Genomic DNA, 26,528 nt, shown 5'->3' with positions numbered 1-26,528 from the left:
TGTGTCACATCTGTAGGATTGTTTTCATGCATATTTGTATGTGCTATCGTAATGTACGGAAGCTAGCGTCGTTAGCATGAGCTATTATGCTAACACATTTTCATATGTCTGTATTAGTATTATTAACTTACAATGGCAATCTTTGTATTGTTTCAGTACCACACATTTCTCAGTAAATTCACCGTGGAGTTTTTGAGTCTATTTAGCTGACTGGAGAGCTAGTTTCTGCAGCTAGTGGGTTCATGACGATGACTTCTGTTTTGTTTGATCAGTCGTTTTGCTGTGGTGTTACAGGCTCCATTTGGAAACAATTAAGGTATGTAAATAAACTTTTACAAAATATTTGTGTGTAAATAACTAATTTTACAGCGTATATCCAGTCGTGGTCAAAAGTTTACATACACTTGTAAAGAACATGAGGTCATGGCTGTCTTGAGTTTCCAATCATTTCTACAACTATTATTTTTTGTGATAGAGTGATTGGAGCACATACTTGTTGGTCACAAAAAACATTCATGAAGTTTGGTTCTTTTATGAAATTATTATGGGTCTACTGAAAATGTGACCAAATCTGCTGGGTCAAAAGTATACTTACAGCAATGTTAATATTTGCTTACATGTCCCTTAGCAAGTTTCACTGCAATACGGCGCTTTTGGTAGCCATTCACAAGCTTTTGGTTGAATTTTTGACCACTCCTCTTGACAAAATTGGTGCAGTTCAGCTAAACGTGTTGGTTTTCTGACATGGACTTGTTTCTTCAGCATTGTCCACACGTTTAAGTCAGGACTTAAACGTGTGGATGTGTGTTCGCCTAGCTTCACGTATTGTTTCCTGTTTGTTAGATAACTTCTTATCCAGTTTAAAGGGGAACGTTATCACCAGACCTATGTAAGCGTCAATATATACCTTGATGTTGCAGAAAAAAGACCATATATTTTTTTAACCGATTTCCGAACTCTAAATGGGTGAATTTTGGCGAATTAAACGCCTTTCTAATATTCGCTTTCGGAGCGATGACGTCACAACGTGACGTCGCATCGGGAAGCAATCCGCCATTTTCTCAAACACATTACAAACACCGAGTCAAATCAGCTCTGTTATTTTCCGTTCTTTCGACTGTTTTCCGTACCTTGGAGACATCATGCCTCGTCGGTGTGTTGTCGGAGGGTGTAACAACACGAACAGGGACGGATTCAAGTTGCACCAGTGGCCCAAAGATGCGAAAGTGGCAAGAAATTGGACGTTTGTTCCGCACACGTTACCGACGAAAGCTATGCTACGACAGAGATGGCAAGAATGTGTGGATATCCCGCGACACTCAAAGCAGATGCATTTCCAACGATAAAGTCAAAGAAATCTGCCGCCAGACCCCCATTGAATCTGCCGGAGTGTGTGAGCAATTCAGGGACAAAGGACCTCGGTAGCACGGCAACCAATGGCGGCAGTTTGTTCCCGCAGACGAGCGAGCTAAACCCCCCTGGATGTCTTGGCTCACACCGTCCCGAAGATGATCAAGAGAAGAATATTGACCCTAGCTTCCCTGGCCTGCTAACATGAGGGTATGTCTACAGAATATATTAATTGATGAAAATTGGGCTGTCTGCACTCTCAAAGTGCATGTTGTTGCCAAATGTATTTCATATGCTGTAAACCTAGTTCATAGTTGTTAGTTTCCTTTAATGCCAAACAAACACATACCAATCGTTGGTTAGAAGGCGATCGCCGAATTCGTCCTCGCTTTCTCCCGTGTCGCTGGCTGTCGTGTCGTTTTCGTCGGTTTCGCTTGCATACGGTTCAAACCGATATGGCTCAATAGCTTCAGTTTCTTCTTCAATTTCGTTTTCGCTACCTGCCTCCACACTACAACCATCTGTTTCAATACATTCGTAATCTGTTGAATCGTTTAAGCCGCTGAAATCCGAGTCTGAATCCGAGCTAATGTCGCTATAGCTTGCTGTTTTTTCCGCCATGTTTGTTTGTGTTGGCTTCACTATGTGACATCACAGGAAAATGGACGGGTGGTTAAAATCAGGCACTTTGAAGCTTTTTTTTAGGGATATTGCGTGATGGGTAAAATTTTGAAAAAAACTTCAAAAAATATAATAAGCCACTGGGAACTGATTTTTAATGGTTTTAACAATTCTGAAATTGTGTTTTCGCTACCTGCCTCCACACTACAACCATCTGTTTCAATACATTCGTAATCTGTTGAATCGCTTAAGCCGCTGAAATCCGAGTCTGAATCCGAGCTAATGTCGCTATAGCTTGCTGTTTTTTCCGCCATGTTTGTTTGTGTTGGCTTCACTATGTGACATCACAGGAAAATGGACGGGTGGTTAAAATCAGGCACTTTGAAGCTTTTTTTTAGGGATATTGCGTGATGGGTAAAATTTTGAAAAAAACTTCAAAAAATATAATAAGCCACTGGGAACTGATTTTTAATGGTTTTAACAATTCTGAAATTGTGATAATGTTCCCCTTTAAGACTGACCCTCTGATGCCGTATAGTTCTAGTTTTTTGATTAAAATATTGTGATTAATTGTGTCAAATGCTTTGGTTAGATCCATAAACACTGCAATTGTGTCCTTGATCTGAAGGAATCATTCAATTCTGGACAAAATAATTCATATGCAAGATAATTCGGTTTAATCCTAAAGCATGTCAAAAGTATAACAATGTTTGCTTTGTGGATTATTGGAAAATCTGCTGTCATAGAACCGGTGTTTGTACATGTTGGAATCAGTTAAAACAAATGGCATCCAATGGTCCAATAAAAGAATTAGTGCAGGGTAATGACTGACTTGTGATGATAAAAGTACCAACCAAGACCCCCACTGCAATTCATATGTTTATACCCTCTGGTGAAGCAAACATGAGCCAAACGTCACGTAGTTAAAACAACATTGGCTTGCCTTTTAAGACTATGGAGGGTTTAATACAAGTGCATCACATGCACACAGACACATACATGTAGTTGGCATGTGGGAGACCCCGAAAGAAACTAGTACACTTGGGAGGGGAAAAAAAACAAGGGAGAATGTGAGGGTCCAAAGCAGCTGGAGGATTGTGGCTGGATGCCCTGTGTGTGTTCTACTGAGGGTTTGGCATTGGCACCATGAAGCTTGCAGCCCTGGCTGGAGAGGCCTGGGCCTGCCTGACGGCGTACACACACACACACACACACACACACACACACACACACACACACACACACACACACACACACACACACACACACACACACACACACACAAGGAAGGAGGGGTAATTTGGGGTATGAAGCCCAGTAGTCAGAGTTGATTGTTGTGTGACTAATGTTTCTCTCCAGCATCCATCTGTTACCGGGCCCCTCATGTGAGCATCTTGTGAAAACTAAACTTCACCAACTCGCTCCTGATGTCCCTTATTATTGTGAGCAATTCCACACTCATTACTAAACCTATAACAGATTCAAAACCCAACCTGATGTCAGTAGATCAGTGTAGCATTTCAACCAGTAACTATTTTTAACATACTGATAAACAACATAAATACTGAGTATCAGGTGTTTAAACATTTTAACCTATTTTCATCTTGACGATTAAGAGTATTTATATCATACTGAATATGTTTTTAAATAAACTTGCTTGGTGACCCTGTGCGAAAGGCAGTACTTTTTCATTAAAAAGTTAAAGTAACAATGATTGTCACACACGCACTAGGTGTGGTGAGATTATCCTCTGCATTTGACCCATCACCCTCACCCCCTGGGAGATGAGGGTGATCCCGGGAATCGGTTTTGGTGATTTAACCCCCAATTCCAAGCCTTGATGCTGAGTGCCAAGCAGGGAAGTAATGGGTCCCATTTTTATAGTCTCTGGTATGACTCGGCCGGGTTTTGAACTCACGACTTTCCCATCTCAGGGCGTACACTCTAACCACTAGGCCACATTCACCAAGTAGCACCTGAATTGAGCAAACTCGTCCAAAAGATGGCGCCGTAGCACAAACAACAACACGCCATTTCAATGTTTTTGCATGTGTTTTATGAAAACTATTTGCATTATGGCTGTCAGCGTAGAAAAATACATAAATTATTTGCACTGTTTTATAAGCCGCAGGGTGCAAAGCGTAGGAAGAAAGTAGTCGTTTATAGTCCAGAATTTGCGGTATATTGCAATAATCTCAAGAGGCCAGTGCACAAAACAAGCAGATTGTTTTCCAAATACGAATGTATATTTTAATGGTAAATGGGTTATACAAACCCCGTTTCCATATGAGTTGGGAAATTGTGTTAGATGTAAATATAAACGGAATACAATGATTTGCAAATCCTTTTCAACCCATATTCAATTGAACGCACTACAAAGACAAGATATTTGATGTTCAAACTCATAAACTTTCTTTTTTTTTTGCATATAATAATTAACTTAGAATTTCATGGCTGCAACACGTGCCAAAGTAGTTGGGAAAGGGCATGTTCACCACTGTGTTACATGGCCTTTCCTTTTAACAACACTCAGTAAACGTTTGGGAACTGAGGAGACACATTTTTGAAGCTTCTCAGGTGGAATTCTTTCCCATTCTTGCTTGATGTACAGCTTAAGTTGTTCAACAGTCCGGGGGTCTCCGTTGTGGTATTTTAGGCTTCATAATGCGCCACACATTTTCGATGGGAGACAGGTCTGGACTACAGGCAGGCCAGTCTAGTACCCGCACTCTTTTACTATGAAGCCACGTTGATGTAACACGTGGCTTGGCATTGTCTTGCTGAAATAAGCAGGGCCGTCCATGGTAACGTTGCTTGGATGGCAACATATGTTGCTCCAAAACCTGTATGTACCTTTCAACATTAATGGCGCCTTCACAGATGTGTAAGTTACCCATGTCTTGGGCACTAATACACCCCCATACCATCCCAGATGTTGGCTTTTCAACTTTGTGCCTATAACAATCCGGATGGTTTCCACACGGACGTCCACAGTTTCCAAAAACAATTTGAAATGTGGACTCGTCAGACCACAGAACACTTTTCCACTTTGTATCAGTCCATCTTAGATGAGCTCAGGCCCAGCGAAGCCGACTGCGTTTCTGGGTGTTGTTGATAAACGGCTTTCGCCTTGCATAGGACAGTTTTAACTTGCACTTACAGATGTAGCGACCAACTGTAGTTACTGACAGTGGGTTTCTGAAGTGTTCCTGAGCCCATGTGGTGATATCCTTTACACACTGATGTCGCTTGTTGATGCAGTACAGCCTGAGGGATCGAAGGTCACATGCTTAGCTGCTTACGTGCAGTGATTTCTCAAGATTCTCTGAACCCTTTGATGATATTACGGAGCGTAGATGGTGAAATCCCTAAATTCCTTGCAATAGCTGGTTGAGAAAGGTTTTTCTTAAACTGTTCAACAATTCGCTCACACATTTGTTGACAAAGTGGTGACCCTCGCCCCATCCTTGTTTGTGAATGACTGAGCATTTCATGAAATCTACTTTTATACCCAATCATGGCACCCACCTGTTCCCAATTTGCCTGTTCACCTGTAAGATGTTCCAAATAAGTGTTTGATGAGCATTCCTCAACTTTATCAGTATTTATTGCCACCTTTCCCAACTTCTTTGTCACGTGTTGCTGGCATCAAATTCTAAAGTTAATGATTATTTGCAAAAAAAAAAAGGTTTATCAGTTTGAACATCAAATATGTTGTCTTTGTAGCATATTCAACTGAATATGGGTTGAAAAGGGTTTGCAAATCATTGTATTCCGTTTATATTTACATCTAACACAATTTCCCAACTCATACGGAAACGGGGTTTGTACTTGTATAGTGCTTTTCTATCCTCAAGGTACTCACACATGTTTCTGTTTCTGCTACAGATTCCTAAATTTCCCCACAGGGATGGATAAAGTTTTCCGAATACAATACATAGGATGTACTGGAAATAACTCGGTTGTTTTTTGAAGTAATAATGTACAGCATTTACCTTGGAAAGCATTGGTGGTTGGATAATTGCCTTTTGTAATTACAGTCGCAGTTCACCCTCACTGTGCCTGGAGTGCTCTGTCATGGTGTGGGGAGCTCGCACGAGAAGTGCCGCTATAAACAGTTGGTTGTTCATACTTGGGAGATTTGACTTTCAATGTTTCCTTCGAACTGCTTCTCCGTCACACACACCCCCGGCAGCTTGAGCTGGGCGATACAGACCAAAACTGATATTCTGGTATTTTTAGGACGAATCGCGATATATGTTATGTATCGGTATTTTAAACAAGAGATAAAAAGTGTTTAGTTTAAACTCAACACCCCATTAATGTTACTACCAGTGTTCTGAAAATTCATTTTAAAAAGTAATTAATTATAGGTACTAGTTACTTAATCAAAAAGGTTTTTTATTTAGAAACAGAATTACTCTTAAAGGGGAACTGCACTTTTTTTGGGGAATTTTGCCTATCGTTCACAATCATTATGAAAGACATGGCGACGGATGTATTTTTTGTTTATGCATTCTAAATATTAAATAAACACACAAGTCCGCTTACAATGGAGCCTATGGGAGCCGCTCTATTTTGCCTATAAAACCCTTAAAAACAGCCAAACACCTCCATTAATGTTTTATACACATGATGTAAGTATATATGTAATCTAGTAACAGGCACATTTATAATGAGATGTAATATTTACGTATTTTAATAATTTTAAGCTTACACGGCGCAATATTTTCAAAAACACATCACAAGGTTGGCTTTTTTCCCCTAATACATCACTGATTACTCACTGCAGATTTCATAAAAAACAACAAACTTAAAGGCCTACTGAAATGAGATTTTCTAATTTAAACGGAGATAGCAGGTCCATTCTATGTGTCATACTTGATCATTTCGCGATATTGCCATATTTTTGCTGAAAGGATTTAGTAGAGAACATCGACGATAAAGTTCGCAACTTTTGGTCGCTGATAAAAAAGCCTTGCCTGTACCGGAAGTAGCAGACGATATGCGCGTGACGTCACAGGTTGTGGAGCTCCTCACATCCGCACATTGTTTACAATCATGGCCACCAGAAGCGAGAGCGATTCGGACCGAGAAAGCGACGATTTCCCCATTAATTTGAGCGAGGATGAAAGATTTGTGGATGAGGAAAGTGAGAGTGAAGGACTAGAGGGCAGTGGGAGCGATTCAGATAGGGAAGATGCTGTGAGAGGCGGGTGGGACCTGATATTCAGCTGGGAATGACTAAAACAGTAAATAAACACAAGACATATATATACTCTATTAGCCACAACACAACCAGGCTTATATTTAATATGCCACAAATGAATCCCGCATAACAAACACCTCCCCCCTACCGTCCATATAACCCACCAATACAACTCAAACACCTGCACAACACACTCAATCCCACAGCCCAAAGTACCGTTCACCTCCCCAAAGTTCATACAGCACATATATTTCCCCAAAGTCCCCAAAGTTACGTACGTGACATGCACATAGCGGCACGCACGTACGGGCAAGCGATCAAATGTTTGGAAGCCGCAGCGGCATGCTACTCACGGTACCGCGTCTGCGTATCCAACTCAAAGTCCTCCTGGTAAGAGTCTCTGTTGTCCCAGTTCTCCACAGGCCAATGGTAAAGCTTGACTGTCATCTTTCGGGAATGTAAACAATGAAACACCGGCTGTGTTATCCGGCACAACAGTCACGGGGTGCATTCTACGGCGGGGGTGCGTTATCCGGCACAACACCTGCCGCAATACACCGCTTCCCACCTACAGCTTTCTTCTTTGCTGTCTCCATTGTTCATTGAACAAATTGCAAAAGATTCACCAACACAGATGTCCAGAATACTGTGGAATTTAGCGATGAAAACAGACGACTTAATAGCTGGCCACCATGCTGTCCCAAAATGTCCTCTACAATCCATGACGTCACGCGCAGGCATCATCATACCGAGACGTTTTCAGCAGGATATTTCGCGCAAAATTTAAAATTGCACTTTAGTAAGCTAACCCGGCCGTATTGGCATGTGTTGCAATGTTAAGATTTCATCATTGATATATAAACTATCAGACTGCGTGGTCGGTAGTAGTGGGTTTCAGTAGGCCTTTAATAAAACATCACTTACTGTAAATTAGGATGCGGACTGCTAGGATGTTCATCTATTCCCATTTAGATGAAGAATGACTCAAAATCCTCATGAAGAAAAGGGGGGTAGAACCTTGCGTCTTTTTGTGTCGTTCTCGCCATTTACGAGTTTAAATTGGCTGTCAAAGTGTACCAACTTGTCGGAATACGTCCTCCGCCTTCTTCTACCCAAGTGAGAGGCAATATCTATGCTCTACAATAAACACACAGAGAGCAGGGAAGCGAGGAAGCAGCAGACCACTCGATGATGTAAACATTGGCACACAAGAAGTGATCGCATCGCCGTTATAAATAGTTTGTCCGTGTTAGCGCTTATAATAACAATATCACTAATACTTGGTTAATATTTAAGTCTTGAAGTGTAAATGGAGTATTGTTGGTGGTTTTTCAATGGTTATTTGTTGGGTTTTATAGGTGGAATAGAGAACCTTCCATTGGCTCAGCTGTCAGCGGACTTTTATTTAAGTTTATTTACAAGTTAGAATGCATTTAGAAAAAAAATCATTCCATTGTCATTTCTTTCATGATTGTGAACTATAGGCAAAATTAAAAAAAAGTGCAGTTCATCTTTTATAAATGTAATTATTTACTAAGGAAATTAAAAAAAACTTTAAATATATCTCATATATGCATGTGTGAGTGTGCCCTTAAAAAGCAGTGTATGTTGCCAAGCAACGTGTGACATCAGTAAGGGTTTCAGGTAAACCGTATCATTAGCTTTAGCAGTTAGCAGCGGCCGTTTGTCGGCTCTGAGGGCTGCTCTCTGGTTAATAAAGAGGGGCCGTTGCTCGCCTCCACCAGCCGCTGGAGCTATGGTGCAGGCACGTCGGCGATTGAGGTGGGGGTTTGGTGTTGGCAATACGCGGTAGTGACTCCGGACGTGAGCCAGAGGCTTTCTTACAGCCGTAACAAAAGCACATGAAAAGATAACGGTATGGCACTATTGTCTCAAATATATATATATATATATATATATATTTCTAAAAATATACCCGTATTAACTGTAATACCAGTATACCGCCCAGTCCTACTAGCAGCTTTTTCCATATTTTTATGGATACATGTAATTTTCCGCCGATTTTGTTGGCACAAAAGTTGGCTGCTTCTGCTTCAGTTTTGTGCCAATTCTGCAGTGTTATGCTCCAACTGACTCGCCAAGTCTGCCACACAGTCGACCATTGACAATTTCTTCAATTCAATGAATATTATTTGTTTCTTCCGAGCATTGTCTTTCAACTTACTTTCTCTGTTTCCATGGTTGGAAAGCAAAGTTACACTTTTCAGATATTTTTCTTTTTTGGGGATTTTGGATAGCCTACCGCTTGGATCTCACACACAAGCCATCATAACCAACTCCTTATTCCTTTTCCTTGCTTTACTTACGCTAATCTAATCACCAGTCAGAACTCGCCCTGTACACATTGACAGCCTCACAGACAGTCAGAAATTATTCAAGCATTTTCAAAACAAGGAGACTGAAAAGCTGCATTCGATTCTGGAACCACAGGTTTTCGAGTCCTGTTCTGACACATTTGAATCTATGCTGACTTATGCAGTTGCTTAAAGTTGCATCTGTAGACACACAAAAGTGAATGTTGTCCCCTGGCTATATTATCACTTAAAGGCATGCAGCTGTATATGCACACTGTCAGTGTAGTAGAAACAAGGTCCAACATGCACAGATTGCTGTTTGAAAGGAGAGCTCGGGGTATGATGGCAGGGGGGGAGAGATGATGGAAGTAAAGGAGAGGAAATAAATGGAAGTGAACATAGTAAGCAAAGAAACGGGCACCCGAGAACAGACACTTGTAAAAACAGCGCATCTCCGTTTCAGCCTTGCGTTTTGAAGGCGTAAATCCAGCATTTTAGCTACCGCGTCTTGCAAAAGTGTTCACCCCCTTGGAATTGTTTGTGTTATATTGCCTTATAACTTGAAATTAAAATGGATTGTTTGAGGGTTTGCATAATTTAATTGACAGAACATGCCTACAACTTTGAAGTTGTTGAATTTTATTATTGTGAACTAGAGATGTCCGTTAATATCGGCCTGCCGATATTATCGGCCGATAAATGCGTTAAAATGTAATATCGGAAATTATCGGTATAGTTTTTTTTAATTATTGGTATTGTTTTTGTTTTTTGTTTTTTTATTTAATCAACATAAAAAACACAAGATACACTTACAATTAGTGCACTAACCCAACAAACCTTCCCCCCCCATTTACACTCATTCACACAAAAGGGTTGTTTCTTTCTGTTATTAATATTCTGGTTCTTACATTATATGTCAAAATATATCAATACAGTCTGCAAGGGATACAGTCCGTAAGCACACATGATTGTGCGTGCTGCTGGTCCACTAATAGTACTAACCTTTAACAGTTAATTTTACTCATTTTCATTAATTACTAGTTTCAATGTAACTGTTTTTATATTGTTTTACTTTATTTTTTATTCAAGAAAATGTTTTTAATTTATTTATCTTATTTTATTTATTTTATTTTATTTTTTAAAGTACCTTATCTTCACCATACCTGGTTGTGCAAATTAGGCATAATAATGTGTTAATTCCACGACTGTATATATCGGTTGATATCGGTATCTGTAATTAAAGAGTTGACAATATCGGAATATCGGATATCGGCAAAAAGTCATTATCGGACATCCCTATTGTGAACCCAACACCAAAAAGGCCAAAAAACAAAATAACTTTATTGTGTATAACTATTCACCCCCCTAAAGTCAATACTTTGTAGAGCCACCTTTTGCGGCAATTACCACTGCAAGTCCCTTTTGATAAGTCTCTATGAGCTTGCCACATCTTGCAATATGGATTTTTGCCCATTCCTTCTCCAGCTCCTTCATGTTGGATGGTTTTCGCTTGTGATACAGCAGTCTTTTGGTCAAACCAGAGATTGGATTGAGGTCTGGGCATTGACGAGGCCATTCCAACATATTTAAACCCTTCAAGTGTGGCTTTAGCAGGATGATTTGGGTCATTGTCCTGCTGAAAGACGAACCTTCGCCCCAGTCTCAAATCACAGGCAGATTGGAACAGGTTTTGCTCTTGAAAATGCGTGCAATTATCGCCATCTATCTTCTCCTTGACTCGGACCAGTTTTCTAGTCCCTGCTGCTGGAAAAACATCCCCACAGCATATTTCACTGTGGGGATGATGTTCTTGGTTTGATGGGATGTGTTGGGTTGCTGCCAGACATAGCATTTTCCTTTGTGGCCGAAACGTTCTTAGTTTCATCGGACCAGAGAAATTTCGGCCATACACTTAGGGAGTCGGCCACAAGCTGTTTGGCAAACTGAAGACTTGCCTTCTTATTTTTTTTTCTGGCCAATCTTCTATCAAGCCATACTCTGTGGAGTGTACAACTTACTGTGGTCCTATGCACAGACATTCCAGTCTTTGCTGTGGAACTCAGCAGCTCCTTCGAGGCTACCTTTGGTCTCTCTGGCCCAATCCTAATGTTCCCCCTCACTCACTACCACTAGCTTTCACCCACTACCACTATACACCCTCGAAATTAAGCAACAAGGGTTAGAGTTTTGTAATCTTCCCTAGATATTGGGACACCGTTTGCTACATCACTGCATAGTTTGCGTTCGGGCACGTAAGCGACTACGCCGTTACGTTTCCACATACCTCCCACCCCACATAGCGGCGTAAGAACGAGCAGCTACCTTGCTAACAAGCCACCAAAAGCGGTTAATCATTATTTGTGTTGGGCCTATTTTGACCATTGTTTACGTTAAAACAAGCCATTCTGACAGGACAGACAGATGTCCCTCTGGTTCAAGAGCCTCTGGTCGGCTTCAGGCAGGTGTCCTCCTAGGCTCAATTTGAATTTTCCTTCCTCTCCCTCCCTTCTTCTACTTGACCCCACCCTTGGCTCCAGCTTCTAGTGCGATGGCGAAGTGTTGCAAATACGCCCCTATGCATATGGACGTCGTTTGAGTCTTGCCATCAACCCTCGCCGTTTGCCAGCAGTCACATAAGGCAGATATGCAAATATTTGTTTACTTTCAAGATGCCGTTGCAAGCAATGTTCAACTTTGCTGTTGTGCTACTCTTATTTTCTTGTGTTTCATTGTGTATTTGTGTTTGAAGCCAATATTTACGTGCACGAGCAAAGGTTTGAAGTCTGACCAAAACCACGGGTGTTGATTTGATTGAAATGATTAATTACACTTATTAGTTACATTTGTATGCTTCTCTGGGTTTCTGGTCTGCCATCTTTCTCCTCGCACTCGAGGGAGGTCTGCAAACTCACTTTGCTTCGAGGAAGGTACTTTGCCCTTCCCCCTTACCTGGCGGATAATGTGAACGCCTCTTGATTGATGTGAAGGCGCAAAACCTTGGAGGGAGGGCAAAAGCAGGGGTATTCGAAATATGCCTTAGTCCTGTACCCAGATAGAGGCATAAGAACAAGCAGGTGGACTTAATTTTACTAATTATTAGGGATGTTATGGTATCAAATCTCAAGGTACGATATTATCACGGTATTAAGGCCACGGTGTAATATTATTGTGGTATATGTCAACAACAAAAACAGGCTTGAAAATGTTATAGTGTGTAAAATGAAGTGTCAGGAATGTTTACGATAACACACTTACTGTAACTGAAGACAAACATAATTCTAAAATGTTCTAGTAATATTAGGTTCAAATAGTTGTGCAGGTACATCCACTGTTTCAAGCAAATATATAAAAAAAAACTTACACAATGTGACTCTTTAAAGTCACAATGTGAACATCCAGTGTAAAGCAATAATGTCTCTTAACTTTTACTTTCTGGACATGGACATGTTTATATCAGTCTGGAAAATGCTGTTTTTTAGAAAAGTTAACTAACAATTTAACTTTTAATAATGTGAATACCTCACAAACTGATGTTTGGCTTCGCCGGCTTCAAATTTATTTTCTGTGTGACAGTTAATGAGGTGGCGACTTGTCCAGGGTGTACGCCCGAGTGCAGTTCGATAGGCTCCAGCCCCCCTCGACATCGAGAGAAATAAACGGTGCTGAAACAGATGGATGGATTGAGGATTTATCAAGTTCTTTTTCAGTTTCCTCATATTTCCCTTAATGAACTTTTTTTGGGTGATTACCTCGGTGCTGTGCGATGTGATCGGCTGACTGTGTGTCGCCTTGAAAATGTTCAAGGCGAAGGTATTGCTTTGCAGAATGCAGACTTTCTTACCTACGCCAAAGAGGTGATGTTTTCCCCAGGGTTTGTTTATTTGTTAGCAACATAACTGAAGTACCGTATTTTTCAGACTATAAGGCGCACTTAAAATCCTTTCATTTTCTAAAAAAATCAACAGTGCGCCTAAAGTACGGAATAATGCTTGTTGTGCATACCGACCTCGAAGCAATTTTATTTGGTACACGGTGTAATAAGTGTGACCAGTAGATGGTAGTCACACATAAGAGATACCTGAGACTGCAATATGATGCCAGTAAACAACACCAAAACTTGAAATGAGAATATAGAACATTATACACGGCGCTCAAAAATCTATCAAAATGCTTTAGCACAACTTTGGTAAGCTATGAAGCCGCACCGCTTGATGGATTGCCGGCGTATTACGGCTACAGTAGTCAGACGTACGAGTATTATTATGGTGTGTGTGTATAATAGGGACCGCAAAATGGCACCCATTAGCAGACATATTATCTCACCTTTTGTTTTGGAATATTATGCGAAACCAACTTTTCTTACCTTTTGATCTGTATTTGAGATCTGCTTGAGTTCTTAGAATTTGCACGCGTCCGCCATTGTAGTCTGTGCTGACACCATAGTCGATACGCTTCTTCTTTTTCTTTATCCTCTTGTTGTACGGCGTTCATCCTCAGCTGTTGCCATTTCTAATATAAAGTAGCGTAAAGTTCTAACTCAGTTATTAGACGGAAAAATGGAAGTTTTTTCACGGGACACTTTTCTGGCGTTGTTGTTGCACTAGTGAGCGACGGTTGAGGAGACGCTGCTCTGTTGTTGATTTAAGTAAAGTCTGAATGTCATTAAAACAGTTAGCTACATTTTGTGACACTTCTTCCACACTTCTTCCACTCCTGTAAGACCGCCCACAAAACGGCGCATCCTTAAGCGACTGTCAGATAGTGACTTGAAGATGGTCTGTAAAACATAATCTATGCAACATTTTGACCAAAGAACCACCATTGCATGTTATGTAGACCACAGGGAAGTTTTTCACATGTGTGTACAGCTCTGGTAATGGGTACATTCGCATCCACCTGCACAAATGTACTTCAAAATGTAACAATCAAAATAAATATGACTTTTTTTTTGTTTACTAGGGCATGCATATATAATATGCATTAGTTTGACCATTTAAAATCAACGATAATAAAAAGGGGGCAGCACGGTGGAAGAGGGGTTAGTGCATGTGCCTCACAATACGAAGGTCCTGAGTAGTCTTGGGTTCAATCCTGGGCTCGGGATCTTTCTGTGTGGAGTTTGCATGTTCTCCCCGTGACTGCGTGGGTTCCCTCCGGGTACTCCGGCTTCCTCCCACTTCCAAAGACATGCACCTGGGGATAGGTTGATTGGCAACACTAAATTGGCCCTAGTGTGTGAATGTGAGTGTGAATGTTGTCTGTCTATCTGTGTTGGCCCTGCGATGAGGTGGCGACTTGTCCAGAGTGTACCCCGCCTTCCGCCCGATTGTAGCTGAGATAGGCTCCAGCGCCCCCCGCGACCTCAAAGGGAATAAGCGGTAGAAAATGGATGGATGGATGGATAATAAAAAGGAGATGCTTGGAATTAGCATTAAAAATGCCCCAAAAACTTGGAAAAACGCGATTCATAGCGTTACTTTTTGGTGTAACCATGATGAGCGTTCTGTTCAGGTATATTTCTTTTATATTTTGATAAATCATCATATTTATGTATTACTAAATTTAAATAGGTATTGATCAATCTTTAAGCTGTGTGTATTTGATTTCAGTTTGCATTTGACATCTAATTTAGAATTGTAGTTGAAAGTTTTACAACCTTGTGTTGCGCTCATGATGGCATAACCAAACTAGATTTCATTTAATGATCTTATTTTGAATAGTAATTCCCTTTTTTACATTTAGCATATTTAAATATTCATTTATAAACATTGAATACATTTCAAATATCAATAAAATGCAATTGCCTTCATCTTATAGGGTAATGTTTAGTTACACCAAGTCATGAGCGTAACACTAAGCTTCATCACTTTGACTTGTAATATCTCTAATTCTGGTGGTGTTTTATGCTTTTCTTTTCTTTTTGGAACATGTACTATACATATAATACAATAAAGTCCCATGTAAAATTATGTTTCTAGCAATTTTTTAATTTTGCCTTTGAAAGTAACACTCCAATGTCCATTTGTGGAGCTGTACACAGGTAGAAAAAAATCATAATATGACCCCTTTAATGCGCCTTATAATACGTTGCGCCTTTTGAATGAAAATAGACTTGAATAGACCCTCCCATCGTCAGTGCGCCTTATAATCCGGTGCGCCCTATCGTCTTGAAAATACGGTAAGATTTTGATGCCATTTTCCAGGAAGTGTTAAAAAAAAGAAAAATCTTCTCATATGCACATGTCAGTTTAGATTTTTATTTTATTTTCTTAAGCTATTTTAAATATATATATATATACAGTATATATCTTTTTTTTTTTCTCATTTCACTTCACCAACTTAGGTTATGGTGTGTAGATCCATCACATAAAGTCTGCTGATGACCTCTTTGTTGCCTTGTTTGTTGATGATCCGCTGTAGACGATGTTAAGTGTAGCCAAGTTTAGCTTGATCTATTACCCGTTCCTGTTGCATGTGTACGCTTAGAAGTGAATTATACAGACGAGCACACCATAAACACACACATAAACAACATAATCACAATATAGATTTGTTCAGGCTGTGGCAAGGAACACAGCATGGGAAGTGTGACCAGTTGAGCACAGACAAAATGACATGTTTTGCCCAAGGAGCTGCCACTAGATTTGTGTTAGTGTGCATGTGTGTGTGACATGCTGCATGCCAACCCTGCTGTTTACCATAGGGGATTTTAGAAGAATTGTAGGCAGCTGGCAACCCCCTTTATTTTTTTTTTCTCCCTCCATAATCTGCTTGTTGCTGTGTGACGTGTTTGTTGGGCTACTTAAAAAGAATAAAAAAGTGCAGCTTTTATTCATGAAAGGAAGCAACAATATGCCCCCAGCAGTGGGAACTCGGCAGACAGGCCTGCACTATGAAATGAGTTCTTTATGAAACCCTGTGAACTATATGTTAGTCTATTAAGTCGGAACAATGACAGCAAAGCCAATTATAAAACACACGTGTGTGATAGTAATTGTATCAATGATGGCAATGAATTATAAAATCAGATACAAGGTCTGTGTTGTGCATGCAGATGGTGTACTGGGACAGGTAATGGAAAGTTATTATTTGTGTTTACGTAAATGCTTTGACAAGCTGAAATTTCTGCGATGATTCTTATTCAGATCTGGCAAAAAGACCGCAAAACAAGGGCGTCAAACTCGTTTTCATTGAGGGTGACATCACAGTTATGTGAATATATATATATGAATATACAGTAAATGTACAAGGATCCACTTCATATTATTATATTATGATATTATTATGTTATAATTGCCTATGTAGTTTATTGTTATTTATTTTTTGATGTACAGTGTAAGAAAAAATCTGTAGATTTTACAGTAAAAAAACTGACAGCTCAGTTGTCAGATGTTAACTGTGACATTTACGGTGTTCTTTTGTTTTTTTCCATAAAAAACTGGAAACTGTGTTGCCAGAATTTTCCGGTAAAATTTACTGTGGTTTTTACAGCATATGTTAAATGGAAACAAAATCTACAACAGTTTTTATGGTAAAATTATTGTAACCGAGTTGCCATTTTTTTTTACATTTTTTATTTGCTTTGAAACCATAAGTCAAGTTAAAAAAGTCCCAACGATAGTCATACACACACACACACACACACTAGGTGTGGTGAAGTTATCCTCTGCATTTGACCCATCCCCATGTTCACCCCCTGGGAGGTGAAGGGAGCAGTGAGCAGCAGCGGTGGCCGCGCTCGGGAATCATTTGGTGATTTAACCCCCAATTCCAACCTTTGATGTTGAGTACCAAGCAGGGAAGCAATGGGTCTCATTTTTATAGTCTTTGGTATGACTCGGTCGAGGTTTGAACTCACGACCTTCCAGTCTCAGGGCAGACACTCTAACCACAAGGCCACTAAGCAGGTCAAGTCAAGCAGATATCCAAGTATTTATTTTACTTTAACAAAAAATAGTTTGAAATGTATAGAATATAATATTTATTGCAACATAGGTTTATATTAAAGTTAAAAAAGTATGCAATTTCATGAAGTACATATTATTTTCTGTCAATATGCAATAAACAAATACATTTAGTAAGAAAAGATAAAGTACTTTATTGACATATTTTTCCAGGTTTTTTTGCGGACCATATACAACGATGTGGCGTGCCAGACCTGGCCCCTGGCCCTTTATTTTGACACCTGTCAATTTGTCATTTTTCTATCATGTTGTGTCGATGTGTTTCTTCAATTTCACTACCCCCAAGAGCAATCAAAACCATACTGCAACAAGTCATCTCTGTCATTATTATTACTACTACATTGTAGTTATGGCTCAAAGACGGCACTGTCTTGAAAGTTAACATGTTATTTAAACTTTTTGAAGTTTCAGTGACTCATCCCAGATGTTTCTATGACCCTTGCACTATTTCTGTAACTTGCTCAGAGCATCCCAGTTTTGGAAACTGGCCATCATTATCACCAACAATCCTAAAAGGTTGAAAACAAAATCTTGTGTAGTTGGGATTCTATTGCAGCAAGGTAATCTATCTGCACCCAGGCAGATACAACAGACTGTTGATGACATACTGTTTATAATACTCTTGGCTATGAACAAGTCCTAATAATGATAGGAATGAGTACTTTGATCACTGAATCTGCAACTTAAACATTTCTTTCTTGTTGTTTTGTGTCCATAGGCTTCCTGGGAACTGCTCTCGGATTCCTGTCCCAACTTTTTACTTTTCTACGATTGACCATTTTTAGGCGGAATATTTCTGGCCTACCAGAAAACCCACTAGTTTTCTGTGCTGTTTTGTGTGCTGCCGATTAGTCGACTTTAGCTGCCAATATGGAGCGCAGCAGCTGGAGCGGCAGCGAGAGTGCCGGGGAAGATATGGACAGATTGAGTGACTCTGGAGGAGACAAAACTATAGATGGGGACCCCGAGGGGGTGTGGAGCCCTGACATTGAGCAGAGCTTCCAAGAAGCCCTTGCTATCTACCCACCCTGTGGAAGAAGGAAGATTATACTGTCGGACGAAGGAAAGATGTATGGTGAGTGTTAACGGGACATGTTAAAAGGGTCATCATTTGTAAAACACACTTTTCTTGCCTGTTTTTGTGTATTTAGGATCCACATAAGTGTCAAAATGTTGAATTCAAACCATTGAGACGTTGAGGAAATACTTATAAAACAATGTTGCCTTGTTCCAAACCAGCTGGAATTTGCCCTGACTTGTGAAGTTTACGAATATGTGATGTCAATGGATATCCCCGTGCGTCTTCCGGCAGACATCTGCGCGAGTCCGCCATTTTTATTTTTGGGAGCGGCAATTGTAGTCCAACAAAAATATGTTCACAGTGAGACCCGAAAACAAAAGTGTTCTGTTATTGGCAGTGTTGGGTTAGTTACTGAAAACCAGTAACTAGTTACAGTTACTAGTTACTTTATTTCAAAAGTAACTCAGTTACTAACTCAGTTACTTACACCAAAAAGTAATGCATTACTGTGAAAAGTAACTATTTAGTTACTTATATATATTTTTAATTTTTTTAAGGCCCAATTTAATGCCCTTTTAGCCTTCATTTCAGTACTGTTATTGCACTGGAGAATAATACAATCTGTTGATCAACTTGACATGCATTTGCATCACTGAACTCTGCTAAGCAATGTGGTCTACATACAACACACAAAGACAAAGATATGTTTCAAAGGGCCGAGTTGTTTCAGACCAGAACAAATTGACACAACTATTTTAAATAGCTGCAACATAACATACATAAGTAACAAACAGCATAATAACAACACAGCTGTAAACCAAGGAAGGCACACACTACATACACAAAGCCTAACCAGGCGTTTTTTTTATCTCAAGGAATTCTGAAATAAAATCATGTCTGAAGCCCAGAACACTCTACACATTTCCCCAGTTTTAGTTTAGAGATTAGGAAAGATTGGCCTGGCCCACTAGCATCCCTCTTTGTTTGTGAACTTTATAGTCTATACATTTAGAGTGATGTGATAATCAAACACTCTAGAAGCCTAGAATGAAAGAGCAACAGTATATAAGAGAATTGACAGAGTGTGTACCTTCAGTGCGCAGTGCCTCGTTAAAATCTAGCCGCTGTTGCTTAGCAGGTGAAGTGTGTCTCTCTTTACTAGCTTCGTCAAAGCATGTTGCTTTTGTAGCTGTTTCAGCAGATTTGAATTGCTAGGATATGATCTTTGATCCAAGACACAATTTACATTCAACTAAAATGTTATTTTCTTTGTGGTCGACAAAAGAAAAGTATTGAGAATATCTCCATGTTAAGAAACTCGGCTTCGGGCTTCGCCATGATGTCTTGTTAGTAAACACAGACACGCCCCCTCCCACACACACACACACACACATATACACACACAGACAGCGCGCGGCGTGCCTCTTTCTTGTTGCCTCTTCCACAGCGCTGCAATAAAACACTCAGATCTTCTCAGTTTCTAGCCGATACTACATAAAAAAAAAACGTAAAATAACGGAGTAACGCATCATGTAGTAACGGTAACTGAGTTACTGAATATAAAAAATATCGCGTTAGATTACTATTTACCGCCGAAAGTAACGGCGTTAACGCGTTAGTCCCAACACTGGTTATTGGTTGTATTAACCAGCAAAGGTCACAACACCAACATCCAGTCACATTTAAAAACAAAGAAGTGCCTATTTAACTTTTGTCTTTCGTGACAATGCACCTACTCGCCGGACGTTGTGTCGTGAGACCGCAGCCGGACATGAAGCGCAGAACTTGGCTGAAAGATCTGCTTCGGTCTGATAAGAAATATACAGGCGGATTTACCCAAAACTACATTTGCATAGACCGTTCCAACAATTTATGGTAAGGGTGGATTTAGGGTTGTACGGTATACCGGTATTAGTATAGTACCGTGATACTAATTAATCATATTTGGTACTATATACTGCCTCTAAAAAGTACCGATCCACCTATCATCTACTGTAATGATAACAAGTACAAGAGCGTGTATAGTCGATACTACTATGATTACATCGATATTTTTTAGCATCACAAAATCTTTTTTTGTTTTTTTTTAATGTATATTATGTTTATAAGCTCAGGAAATATGTCCCTGGACACATGAGGACTTTGAATATGACCAATGTATGATGCTGTAACAACTTGGTATCGGATTGATACCCACATTTGTGGTATCATCCAAAACTAATGTAAAGTATCAAACAACAGAAGAATAAGTGATTATTACATTTTAACAAAAGTGTAGATAGAACATGTTGAAAGAGAAAGTAAGCAGATGTTAACAGTAAATTAACAAGTAGATTAATCATTCATTTTCTACCACTTGTCCTTAATAATTTTGACAAAATAATAGAATGGAAAATGACACAATATGTTACTGCATATGTCAGCAGACTAAATTAGGAGCCTTTGTTTGCTTACTTACTACTAAAAGACAAGTTGTCTTGTATTCTCACTATTTTATTTAAGGACAAACTTGCAATAAGAAACATATGATTAATGTACCGTAAGATTTTTTGTTAAAATAAAGCCAATAAAGCAATTTTTTGTGGTCCCCTTTGTTTAGAAAAGTATCAAAGTATAGAAATACATTTTGGTACTGGGACAACACTAGGTGGATACAATAAAGTAAGTTTATAGCAACAACAGTCCAATAACAGTAGACATAAGACAATCCGTTGTCATACGTTAGCATGTAGTTTCTTCCTGACCATTGATATTAGCAAGTAAGACTCTGGCACATGTATTAAAGTGTTACAATTTAGCGCACATTGTTAGTGTTTTCATTACATTTAAACAGTCTTTTTTTGTCTGCCCTGCGCCATATATCTATTAATAGTTAACTCGATTGACAAATGTAATGATACGTTAACGATACAGTTAAGATATAAACAGTATATTGCTGTATTTTGGCATGGCCGCCACGGTACTGTGCTCTCTTGTAGTTGTTGCATTTTTCTTTGTTTCATGCATTGACAAAAAGAGAGCATAGTCTACAAAGTAAAATTGCTTGTGTGTTAACATACAATCTGATTCTGATTAATGTACATAGCCATTATAATACCACATAGCTTGTATACTTGAACTAAAAAGCATTTAAAGACAAAGCTCGTAACCAACGTTCCCTCTAAAGTGCGCGCCTGTGCAATTGCGCACTGCTCAAGCGTCCTCTGCGCATGGCAAATCTATGCCACGCACAAAATCAAATAAAAATAAGCGCATAACAATTTTTGACACACGGACACGACAGAGAAAACAGTTTTCGTCATGATTGTTCAGAATTTCTTGAAAGGACTAGTTGGTACAATCCCTGGGGACTCTGCATGGCAGTGGCGTCGTCCTCCCTGAGCCAGGCTTGCACCTGTTCAAATATTGTAACGTCTGTTGAGACGCTTTGAGGACATGAATTCCATCCATCACTTTACTGAGCAAAACTCTTTATTGTCGGCCATAAACACATCACCAAAACATTAGTAAAAAAAAGTATATCTAGCAAAAGTGATCATTTTCTGCAGTACAAACCAGACCAAAACCAACTTTGTTATATCAACAGCAACCGCTCGCTCTTTCTCACTTGCGCCAACACATGCATATATGGCACTTAGCCAATGATGAGTTTACAGCCACACAAAAAGTCGGACAACTCCAACACCACACATAAAGTGTCATTCCAGGTCGTTACACTATGATTTACCAAACAAATGTGTGCTTATTCTAGTGTCATTTATAATAATTTATAATCTTAATTTATAAATATTAATCATGAAATGCTGTTAGTATATTAAATAAATACTAATAAAAATATATTGTTTACAAACAGGAAGTTGCAGGAATGTACACATGATCCCCTGCTTACATCTCATTGTGCAACATGTGAATGTTTTATTGGGAACTACCGTATTTTCCGCACTATAAGGCGCACCGGATTATTAGCCGCACCTTCAATGAATTACATATTTCATAACTTTGTCCACCAATAAGCCGCCCCGGATTATAAGCCGCGCCTACGCTGCGCTAAAGGGAATGTCAAAAAAACAGTCAGATAGTTCAGTCAAACTTTAATAATATATTGAAAACCAGCGTTCTAACAACTCTGTCCCAAAATGTACGCAAATGTGCAATCACAAACATAGTAAAATTCAAAATGGTGTAGAGCAATAGCAACATAATGTTGCTCGAACGTTAATGTCACAACACACAAAATAAACATAGCGCTCACCTTCTGAAGTTATTCTTCATTCGTAAATCCTTCGAATTCTTCGTCTTCGGTGTCCGAATTGAAAAGTTGCGCAAGCGTGGGATCCAAAAATGGCCGGCTCCGTCTCGTCGAAGTCATCGGATTCAGTGTCGCTGTTGTTGTGCAGCAGTTCTGTGAATCCTGCCTTCCGGAAAGCTCGGACCACAGTTGTGACCGAAATATCTGCCCAGGCATTTACGATCCACTGGCAAATGTTGGCGTATGTCGTCCGGCGCTGTCTGCCCGTCTTAGTGAAGGTGTGTTCGCCTTCGGAGCTGTGTGAAAAAAGCCACCCGGCCTCTTCACGTAAACTTCCCTTAACCACTCGCTCATCTTTTCTTCATCCATCCATCCCTTCGAGTTAGCTTTTATGATGACGCCGTCTGGAAAGGTCTCTTTTGGCAAGGTCTTCCTTTTGAATATCACCATGGGTGGAAGTTAGCATGGCAAGCTAGAACCACAGTGAAGGATGACTTCTCATTCCCTGTGGTGCGAATATTCACCGTACGTGCTCCCGTTCCACAGTGCGGTTCACAGGAATATCAGTTGCTGTGAAATACGGTAGTAATCCGTGTGCGGATGGAGAGATTGCGTCTTTTTATGAACCGGAGCGGATCCTTGTCGCTTAGTAGGAGCCATTTTGTGGTCTTTACAGATGTAAACAGGAAATGAAACGTACGGTGATATCCGCGCGTTTTTTCTTCTTCTTCCGGGGGCGGGTGGTAGCTTACAGTAGAAGAAGAAGCGCTTCCTGTTCTATGGGGGCGGGTGCTTTCCTTGGCGGTTGCTTGCGTAGAAGAAGAAGCGCTTCCTGTTCTACCGGGAAAAAAGATGGCGGCTGTTTACCGAAGTTGCGAGATCGAAACTTTATGAAAATGAATCGTAATAAAGCGCACTGGGTTATAAGGCGCACTGTCAGCTTTTGAGAAAAATTGTGGTTTTTAGGTGCGCCTTATAGTGAAAGGGGTACAAATTATTTCCAAAGCAGGACCTCCACCCAGACAAACAATACAAGTACACAGTTCATGAAAAACACTATTTTTTGTTATTGTCATTGTAAGTGGGCCTAAACACTTATATTAGAAAATAACCTCATGGAAATGACTGCTGTCATTTGATTATAATAATAAGAGAATGTTGTCTGTCTATCTGTGTTGGCCCTGTGATGAGGTGGGGACTTGTCCAGGGTGTACCACGCCTTCCGCCTGAATGCAGCAACCCCCGCGATCCCGGAAGGGACAAGCGGTAGAAAATGGATGGATGGATGGATGGAGATTGAACTTGTTATTTAGTCAGGTTTGGGACAGGTGTGCTGCTGGTGTAGCCACAGTGTGCACGTCTGATGTTACTCACATGGGCTCCACTGAATGCTCAGGGAGTTTTTGCGTTTGCTCACACACATGAAAAATTAGAGGGAACATTGCTTGTAACCTAACTTTTTTCCTTAATTCTAAAGATTGTTCAATCTCGTTACCTTGCGTAATGACAATAAAGCTGATTCTGATTCTGATTCTGATTCTGATTTACGCTTCCCACTCGCTGCAGGCCAGACTCTGGCTCGTACATGTGCGGTCGGATGAGAAGATCCTCCGCTGTTGCCATTTGTACTAAAAAGTAGCCTGGAGCTGTAACTTACATTTGTCGGTACGGAAGCATTCCGGTAAAACTACAACATTGCTGACGGGCATGGAGGAAGTCTCTTGCATGGAAATGAAACCACCCACAAAATGACTAAATTTCAAGAGACAGTAAAAAGGGGGCTTCAAGATGGTCTATAAAGCAAAATTTGGACCAAATAATCCACATTACAGGTTCTGTAGACCACAAGTAAGTGTTGTTAATGTGGATTCAAATCATTATATGACCCCTTTAAATCACGCAGGGTAAACGTTCTAATTCCTAAACAAAATGCAATATTTGATGTACCCTCGATCCTTAAATTCGCTTCTAAAAGACACAGTCTCGATTCATTGCAGCGGTCATCATACATATGAACGATTAAGCGTCTCACCCAGAGTGACTCATTTTTATTTTTACTGTTAGTGTAATGCTTCTATACAATTGGCATCAACAATCACTTGGACAGTTCATAGATGAAGCTATTATCACAATAGCATTAAGCCTATTCGAAGACCAACTCCATTGCAAAGAGTAGCACCTACCGAAATAGGTCAACACATTCCTCCTTTCTAATTCATCCCTTTGGATGCTGTTGGACTTGTTATTAAGTCATCTGTGCTGTATTAAGGATGATCTCAGGTTATGCGGGAACTCTTAAAATTAACATTCAAGTCCCCCCTGTGCTGGTTTCACAGTGTCGTGTCCATCCATTTTTATGTTCTAATTAGTTCTGCCTATGTTCTTCTCGGTTCTTGCGGTTCTTTTGTATTTGATCTTTTCCTTTCAAGTTTTCAGTCAAATCCCAAACATTGTTCAAACACCAAAAAAGTGATGCCCACCTACAGATCTACTTTTCCATCTTTTTAACTTTTTCTTAGGTTTGTGGTTGAAAAAGTTAATTGACATAAATTCAGTTCGATTCAGCAAGAATGTTTATCTGTTGATCGGTTATTTATAGGGAGAGATACCCAAAAATGTAAAGAACAACACTTGTTCCTTTTAAATCAACAGAAAAATAAAAGACAAGCCAGAGGTTTTCTGTTCAAAATCGGATTTCATATTTTCTCAGATTATCTCCGAGGGCATGGGGTCTCAGAGCCTTGCAGAATAAAGATGTATGCGAGAGAATAGATTTAATACTGCCTCATCGTGTGTGTGTTTGTATTCGTGCAGTTGTGTGTGTGTGTGTGTGTGTGTGTGTGTGTGTGTGTGTGTGTGTGTGTGTGTGTGTGTGTGTGTGTGTGTGTGAACTAATAAAATGATGAGCAGATGGTCCTCTGGCTGCCACCAGCTGTGCCTCTTTCTTGCCGCTCTCTCTGCATGCAGAGTGCTCTCTAGTGAATTCTGTATGATACTGCTTGAGTTTGGGGCCTCTGAGTAATAAATTAAAAATTTCAGGTTCTTAAGTATTTATTTTTCTCCGACTCAGTTGAGGTAATCTTGCTTTGCCATCCTGATATGTTCAACTGCGGAAATGAGTAAAATCCATTAGTCATCAAGACTGTTGTACAAGACCCTTAATTGAATTCATCCTTTACCATTCTTATTTATTTTTTTTGGACACATAGTCCTTTTATTTGTGTCAGTTCCCCTTCCCCTCTCAACTGTGTACCCTGTAGCAGCCGGCAGCTGTTTTACTGAAATGCTGTGATAAAGCTGCTGCACACCACCTGCTCTGCACCAGACACTGTTAGCCAGCAGCTGGTGTGCACCGTGAATAGAATATTTAGCTCACATTTGTCAGGTAAATCCAAATAAATGTGGTTGTTGTTGCTATATGTCAATGTTTGCACTTTTTCCAGTGTTATAACTTAATGACGCGATAATATTGCAAATGTTGTTTCGCCAGCAGCAATAAACAATGTGTGCATCAACAGGCCTGAAACACTTGCATACCATTTGCAAAACCAAAGTACACGGTAATTCTGGTGACCTCGTGATATTATTAAAGGGGAACATTATCACCAGACCATATATTTTTTTAACCGATTTCCGAACTCTAAATGGGTGAATTTTGGCGAATTAAACGCCTTTCTATTATTCGCTCTCAGAGCGATGACGTCACAACGTGACGTCACATCGGGAAGCAATCCGCCATTTTCTCAAACACCGAGTCAAATCAGCTCTGTTATTTTCCGTTTTTTCGACTGTTTTCCGT

The 26,528-nt window shown here is 39.9% G+C and overlaps 1 protein-coding gene across 1 annotated transcript in view; it reads left to right on the top strand.

The window, feature by feature from the left end:
- Window positions 1-26,528, top strand: part of LOC133612411 (transcriptional enhancer factor TEF-1-like) — a 146,895-nt gene that overhangs the window by 54,936 nt on the left and 65,431 nt on the right. The window contains exon 2 of the mRNA XM_061969801.2: window positions 18,178-18,534. Coding sequence (XP_061825785.1) covers window positions 18,330-18,534 — 205 coding nt within the window. The 5' untranslated portion in view covers window positions 18,178-18,329. The remainder of the gene's footprint in view (window positions 1-18,177; window positions 18,535-26,528) is intronic.

The sequence above is a fragment of the Nerophis lumbriciformis genome, linkage group LG10, assembly GCF_033978685.3.
Source record: "Nerophis lumbriciformis linkage group LG10, RoL_Nlum_v2.1, whole genome shotgun sequence".
Lineage (NCBI taxonomy): Eukaryota > Metazoa > Chordata > Actinopteri > Syngnathiformes > Syngnathidae > Nerophis > Nerophis lumbriciformis.
Note: the sequence above shows the minus strand (reverse complement) of the source record. Positions and strands in the feature narration are given on the sequence as shown.